Raw genomic sequence first — 7,883 nt, 5'->3', positions numbered from 1 at the left:
AAAAAAAAAAAAAAAAAGAGGTCAAGTTATGTTGTTCTGGTGAGGGAAAAACTGACAAGAACACATACTTTGTTTTTAAACTACTCTGTAGAATCAAATTAAAACCAAAGGTCAGAAATTATGGGATATGGCTTAACAGTCAATTTGAACTTATTTCTTTGAGTACTAACAGTCTATATTACATTTAGATCCATGTGGGAAACTCCCGGGGAGAAAGTGAGAATGACTTAGACCAGAACTCCAAACCTTTCTATTCTAGTATGCCAGGCCATTGCTCTACCCATGGAGTTACATCTATCCATAAACTTCCCATTTTACAGCCTCTTCTTTTATGTCCAGGGCTTGCAAAATCCTAGTTGCTGATTCTACATGTACTGCTGAAAGCAGGGCAAGTTAGCTGAAAGGGTAATATTATGATGACAACAGACTTGCCTTCAGAGGACTGTCTATCCACAGGCCACTAGCTCTGCCCAGACTTCTTAGTGTAACAGAGCACCGTCTAGTTGAGATACCACTTCTAAAATCCCAGGGCTTTGAATTCTACTTGGAGTTGGAGCTACTGCATAAACATAAAGTCTAAAGATCACTTCTGAGATCAAGATCTCTCCAAGACAGCAATTACATTCTATAATAAATACAAACAGGAAATAGTATCTATTTCTCACAGTCAAGGCACAGTGTTGTTTTTTACAAAGTACGTCTTGACATTTGACTGGAGTTAGTTACACACTGCTTTTGAAGTGCACATCTTCTGACCTCTAACAGCACTCTAACTCAGCTTTTCAAAGGTTTCCAGATAGAAATGACAAAGGGGAAAAACTTTAGGCAAAGTCAGTAAAGTAAGAGTTTATTACCTGCACTAGCTCCAGACACTGCTTTGGAAATGGCACTGCTGGAAATTGCTCTGTTTCGCTTCATTATCTCTTCAAATTCAGCTTCACTCACTGTAGAAGGTGGAGGGCCCGAATCTCGGCTGCAGAGAGACAATTACACGGCTGACTGCCCACAACCTTTATTATTTTCACCACATTCTATAGAACTATTATTCAATACTTCTCTAGGTATGTCTTAAATGTTCATTCTTTTCTTCAAGGACAGGATTTATATCATATGTGTTCCTAATTTTGGTTTAACTCAACAGTAGTAGTCATTGTAGCATTTGCAGCAGCCATTATTGGCACAGAGTTTAAACAAGCTGCTTAAAGGAAGCAATGAAAGACATGTTTTGGGTCAAGTAGATAAGATGAAAACAGAAAACATTAAATAAAAAAACAATGACAGAGTTGGGGGAAATAACTTAGCTTGTAAAGTGCTTGTAAGCCATGCAAGATTGGGGACCTAAGTTCAAATGTGTAGGATCCACATAAAAATATCAGACATGACAAAGTGAGTTCCAGGATAGCCAGAGCTATACAGAGAAACCCTGTCTCGGGGGGGGGGGGGGGGCTGGAGAGATGGCTCAGTGGTTAAGAGCACTGACTGCTCTTCCAAAGGTCCTGAGTTCAAATCCCAGCAACCACATGGTGGTTCACAACCATCTATAATAAGATTTGATGCCCTCTTCTGGAGTGTCTGAAGACAGCTACAGTGTACATAGACATAATAATAAATAAATCTTTAAAAAAAGAATATCAGACATGGTGGAGGATGCTTATAATCCCAGTGGTGGGAAAGTGGAGACAAGTGGATCCCTGGGGCTCATCGGCTAGCCAGTTTAATCTACTTGGGTGAGCTCTAGGCCAGCTCAAGCAAGGTGGACAGCATGTTTGAGAGTGACACCAAAAGTTGTCCTTTGGCTTCCACATGTAAGTGCAAAACAAACCTCTGGCAGACAATAATCTATGCCCCAGGACTCAACATCACAGTAAGAATATAGAGGAAAACTACCATTTTTCCTCTATATTCATTCAGTGCTCATTCACAGAAAACAAATGCCTAAAACACTCTGCTTTTTGTTCGTTTCTCCTTTTTTAAATTATTACTATTTTGCCTTGTATATATGTTTCTGTGAGGATGCCAGGTTCCCTGGAACTAGGAGTTGCAGACAGTTGTGAGTTAACAACTGGGTGCTGGGAATTGAACCCGTCTTCTGGAAGAGCAGTCACTGCTCTTAACCACTGAGCCACCTTGCTAGTCCCTTTATTTTTTCAAGACAGGGTTTCTCTGTGTAGCTCTGGCTGCCCTGGAACTCACTCTGTAGACAGGCTATCCTCAAACTCAAGAGATTTGCCCACTCTGCCTCTCCAGTACTGGAACCACCACCACCTTCTGACAGAACACTGTCTACTTGGTGTGGTAGCTCATGCCAGAACTTTAATACCAATATTCAGGAAGCAGAGGCAGGTGGATTGCTGAGTTTGAGAGTGGCTGGTCTACATAGTGAGACCTTGTCACAAACAAACAAACAAACAAACAAGTACTCTACTCTCCTGGCTCAATCTAAGTTGCAGGGAAATACAGTTTTTACCTGCCATGGTGGTTATAGGGTGTAGAGGCCTTCATGTAAGTATCTGGTGGCGGCCCCACTGTAGCATTTGGTGGGGGGAAGAAGGCTGGGTTGAGGTGAAGGGCTGGTGGGATGGCCCCAGGGGGAGGTACAGCCAGATGAGGAGGTAATCGAGGAGGAGGGGGCATGAGATGCTGGTAGTGGATACCAGGAGGAGGAGGAGGGACACCAAAGCTTGAGGAGAGAGGTGGTGGGGGTGGAATTGGGGGTGGGGGCAGACCCATTAGGGGAAGGGCTGAAGGAGGACGGTTAAAGTAGGGCAACACGCTGGGGGGCTTATCCACACGAGCAGATGAGGGTACAAGATTCTCAGAGGGGGTTGCCCGTCCATCAGCAGAATCACTAGAGTCTCGGGAGTGGGCCCGTGGAGGTATTCCTGCAAAGCAAACAGAGCTAATGTTACTGCCCAGGCAAGCTTTGGATATAGCACTAGGACCAGCTCTTCTCTCAGCAAGTCTGGTACATAAAAGAATACAAGTGAAGCAGCTAAGAGAGAAGAAACTAATCATCTGGTGCCTTTCCATGGGCCTCAGAAGAAAGACCAGAAGTATGTTGGTTTAGACAACTCCAAAAAGTAATAGAACTCTTAAGTCTTATATGTCAATGGATGCTCTCATCTAGGATCCTCAAAGTGCTTACAACATATTTAACTCTTAAACTTGTTTCCTATTTTCAAATAAATACACATTCTTCGCTTTATTCTTTTCAGCGAAGAAAAGTAACATGCACAAGGAAAAAGCTGAGAAGAGGTAGAAATACTACTCTCAATGTAGTTGTAAAGAGATGTATCTTGGGGAAACCAGGAGAGGGCTGAATTAATACAAATACTATTAAACAGAAGGGATGGGAAAATGTTGAGTTGTCAAGGAAGCTAAGTGTGTGTCTTTTAACCCAGGGCAATTATAGAACATACCTCATCCATCTAGGCTGTCAACACAAGGGACAGCTGTTTCCATTAAAGAGGTTCTATTTCCTCAGGAAGGACACATACCCCATCAACACAAGAACTACTGCTTAGAGCTAGGTACAAAGTAGTGACAGCAGGCAGGTACGTGGTGAAACGCTTCTGCTACCACCCATTCTCTGGTAGTGAAAGAAAAGGAGGCTGATTGTTTCAGGCAGGCCCTTGCAGGGTAGCTGTACCTTGTGAAGTCAGGATAAGCCAAGTTTGGTCCTTAGGTTTAGAAATCTAATTTTAGTAATTCATCAGGGAAAAATCAGACCCTAGGAGATTGAATTATGCCATCCAAATTGATACACAAACCAAAATAGTAATTTATTAGTTGATAATGACAAGTATTTACTACCAAGCAAACTAGAATACCTGTCAGTTGCTCAGTGCACCCTCTTCTCAGGAGGAGAGCCTTAGTAGGAGACTAAGGTAGTAAGAGGTTGATGAACATACTGAGATTAAAGGGAGTCAGATGAACTGAAGGGAAGACGATATCAGAATGCTGCATCTTAAAGAAAACTAATGTGACATACTTGCCAAGCCAACTAAATATTCATAACTATTAAGTATTTTCTTTTCTCTAGGACAACAATGGAGAAACAACACTTAACTTTTATTACCTAATACTTCTTATGGTTGATTTTTACAGAGTACACCAAATATATACTCAAGATAGGATCATAGCCACCTTTGTATACCTTAATTACACTTTAGGATGTCCGCTTTTTGATAGCCACAACTTAAAAAGCAAGCCCATTCATGGTGTGTCCTTGTCCATTTATGGAAGAATACAGAATTGACCAGTGATAGGAATTTTAATCATTTCTTAGTTCAGATGGGAAAGAGGCTCCAAGAAGTGAACTGAATTGTTCAAAAGGCCAAAAGGAAGAGTCAAGGGCAGAACTGACAACCTGAATCTGATTCCCAGCACTGTCCTCTTTACACACGTCTCATTCTTAGGCCCACCCACTAATTGTGCCACCAAACCATAACCAACAGCAAGCACCCTTGCCCCAAATCCTCCACATCACAGCAGCAAGCCCACAACCTCCCCCCATCATACAGATGGTCTCCACGTACCCCCTCTTGGGACTCGGACGCACTCACGTTTCCGAGCCTGAGCCTCAAACTGTGACAAGTTCTGCCGGGTGGCCGGCCTCACATCTACTTTTTCTCCATTAAGAACTTTTCCTGGTAAGAGTTCCAGCAATTTGTGGACAGAATTTTCAGAGGCTACCACCACCTCAGCATATCTTAAGGAACAAAGTAAAAGAAGAATAAAATATTTAGACACTGGACAAAGGAAAAGGCATCTTGCTAAATTATTTAAACACCCCTCTACCCCCACACCCTATCAGCAACAAGAAGGTACCACCCTATAGATTTCCTGTTTTTTCCTTACTTTTTGGAATTTAAAATTAACATTCTTTCCCTTCAACAGATGGATGTTCAATTTCATTCCAGCTAGGTCCCAAATCTTTGGCAGTTTGTCAAAACCAAGGTAGTAAGCTAGGCCAGGGTGGAAGGGGGTTAGAATCCAAGTTCAAACATATAATAGATTTGTCACCCTAATAGTTATAAACTCAAAAGGGGCTCCCCAGTTCTAGATCTCACCCTTTAGACTGGCCATTCGCACGATTCTCTGCAAATTTCAACTCCACCACATCATAGACTCCTATAGAGCGAATAACCTGGATCAGCTGCTGGTCTGTGGTCCACTGGGGCCGGCAAGATGGAAAAGGGAGAAATGTCAAGAGCTACATGCCTGCTACCCACCCACCCAGACGTTCCAAGTCCTGTTCCCAAATCTAGGACTCCAGCCACAACCATGACCACCCACAGGAAGCCCCAAAACTCAGCAATATTTTAATCAGTGCAGGCTTCTTATTGTCCTACACATATTAAACCCATCTAATCCCACAACCCCTATGTTTGGGGATTAAGACTAAAATTTATTTTAATTTTGACTGACATGTGAGCTGGTTGTTCATCACTTCAAACAGATTGCTAACAACTTTAATTACAGATCTGACAGGCTAGAGTTGATCATGCCAGGAATATTCCCATCAGCATATACATTTCCTGATTTGGCACCCTCCCCCCACCAGCCCCAAAACATCTCACACTGTTAACTTTTACAGAATTGTCAGCACATATCCCAAATACACTACAGCTATCAAGGTCTTTGATCCCCATCACCCACCATTATCACAGGACCATCTAATGACCACCAAGAGTTCAAGGTGTTCACTCTGATATCTCGTCCCATAGATGACCCTGCTAGACATAAAGCCCCAGGGTCAGGGGCAGTAATAAGATGGCAGAAAAGGCAACTACCCACTTAATCAATGCTTTCTTCGGCACCAGTACGTCCTCAGGATAGTTCTCTTTCAGAGATCAATCCAACCTGATCCCAGGAAAAAGAAATCCAACCCCATCAGAGCACAAAACAGTGCAACAGTGGTTTCTGAAAATGCCATCACCTCCCAGTGCTCTCCCTCCAGCCCACCCTTGAGATTTTTGGCTATCCTTGCTTACCCAGGAGAAGCTGCCTACATAGACAGCTGCTCGCCGACTCCGCAGCCCACTGTATGTATACAGAATTGCAGGGGTCTTGTTGTTTGGTTTGGGAGCTGGCTCCTGGCGAACAGGAGGGGGTGGTTCCGTGCTACTGCTTCTGTCATCTGAGGGCTGTGAGGCAGCCGTCAACACATCATCATATAGGTCAATCTGATCTGTATTGTTGAACTCCGAGTCCTAAAAGATGAGGGATTGGTAATGGAGTCTTCAAACTTTTCAGTTTGTTTCTTCTGCTCCATTCTAGCTGATTTAGAACCTATAGTTAAATGCTTTGTAAAGCAATGTACAAGCCCTCCCTGTCCCACTTTAGGAAAAAGGGTATGGAAGACTTCAGATTTCAAACTCTTAGTATTACTTATGAGATTTTCAAGATTTTATTTGTAATGGGCAAGTTTAAGTTTAACCTCCTGTGAGGATCAAAGAAATAGTAAATAAGCAAACAAACCATATGAATAATGAAATACATCTCATGATACATGAGATCAGTGATGTTAGCTCAAAGACCACATCTTAGATATATTAATAAAATGTATTTTAATATCAAGTTATATGTTATTATTACATTTAATAAAAGTACATTTATCTAGAAATATAAAGCAGAGGAAAGAATACAAAAGTGAGTAGGCAACAAAATGAAATAAACAAACAAGCCAAAAACTGGGAGTTATCCTTTGGTTTATATAAATGATCTGGGGAAACTTCTAAGCTCATAGAATGCAACCTCAGTTTTCTAATAGCCATCCAAGAAACATAAAAAGGCAGGAGTAGAGGACTGGGGTTATAGCTCAGTTGTAGTAGAGTGCTTGCCTTGTACACATGAGGCTCCGGGTTCAAGCTCCAGCATTTATGTGTCAGGTACCATGATTTGCCCTTGTAGTCTGAGATACCAAAAGGACTTAAAACTGGGCATAGGGCACAAGTGCCTGTAATCCCAGCATTTGGGAGGTAGAGGAAGGAGATCAGCAGCTGACAGCTTCATACTGAGTTTGAGACCAGCATGGGTCGTACCAGACTGTCTTATAAAACGCAAAACAATAAAAAGCCAGTGAGATGACTAAGTAGTTAAATACACTTGCTATCAAGCCTGGTGACCTGAGTTCAAGTAACAGGACTCACATGGTAAAAGGTAAGTTCTGTTCTCTGTCCTCAACACATATACCATATATAAAACAAATGGAAAAATACTCTATCCTGTCTAATACTCTAATCTTCAGAAGCCATTCTTAGCTCTCCAGATCTGTCAGTTTCCCATTCAAACTTAACCGGCTGAAAACATCCTTTAAAATTTTCTTTAAGATGGGAGCAGGAGAGATAGCTCAGTGGCTAAAGACACTGGCTACTCTTCCAGAGGATCTGGGTTTGATTCCAGGCACCACTGGCAGCTTACAAATAACTGAAACTCCAGTCCCAGGTGATCTGATGCCCTCTTCTGGCCTCTGAAGGCAATGCACATACACACAAACAAAACACCCATAACACATAAAATTAAAAATACAGGGGTAGGTAGAGACTTTGCCTAGCAAAAGTCAAGCACTGGATTTTGCTTTTAGCAAAGCCAAAATAATCACTGTCATTATCTAGAGGTGTTTTTTTTAAAGTATGTGAAAGGAATACATGAAGATTGTGCATGCAAATACCTATTCAAAAGGGTACTGTCTAGTATATAGACATGCTAGGCAAGGTCTCTCTTTACTACTGAGCCAGAGTTTTGATTTTTTTTTTTTTAATTTTGAGATAGGTTCTGGCTAAGTTTTCAAGTTATCAAAACTGGTCTTGAACTTGTTATAACTTTTGCCTCAGTTTCTCTAGTAGCTGGATACAAAATTATACCATTAGACCCATTAA

General features: G+C 41.8%; 1 protein-coding gene across 6 annotated transcripts in view; it reads right to left on the bottom strand.

The window, feature by feature from the left end:
* Cpsf7 (cleavage and polyadenylation specific factor 7) overlaps window positions 1-7,883 on the bottom strand; it is a 22,908-nt gene that overhangs the window by 10,433 nt on the left and 4,592 nt on the right. For 2 of the 6 annotated variants that reach the window (XM_021190239.2, XM_029534468.1), the window contains exons 3-7: window positions 5,997-6,215; window positions 5,073-5,176; window positions 4,539-4,711; window positions 2,468-2,882; window positions 855-973 (exon numbers count right to left, since the gene is read on the bottom strand). In XM_021190239.2, coding sequence (XP_021045898.1) covers window positions 855-973; window positions 2,468-2,882; window positions 4,539-4,711; window positions 5,073-5,176; window positions 5,997-6,215 — 1,030 coding nt within the window. Of the gene's footprint in view, window positions 1-854; window positions 974-2,467; window positions 2,883-4,538; window positions 4,712-5,072; window positions 5,177-5,661; window positions 5,739-5,799; window positions 5,866-5,996; window positions 6,216-7,883 lie in introns of those variants that run through there. The other 4 variants (XM_029534485.1, XM_029534421.1, XM_029534435.1 and 1 more) reach the window with 4 other exon arrangements.

The sequence above is a fragment of the Mus pahari genome, chromosome 1 (genome assembly GCF_900095145.1).
Source record: "Mus pahari chromosome 1, PAHARI_EIJ_v1.1, whole genome shotgun sequence".
Taxonomy (NCBI): domain Eukaryota; kingdom Metazoa; phylum Chordata; class Mammalia; order Rodentia; family Muridae; genus Mus; species Mus pahari.
Note: the sequence above shows the minus strand (reverse complement) of the source record. Positions and strands in the feature narration are given on the sequence as shown.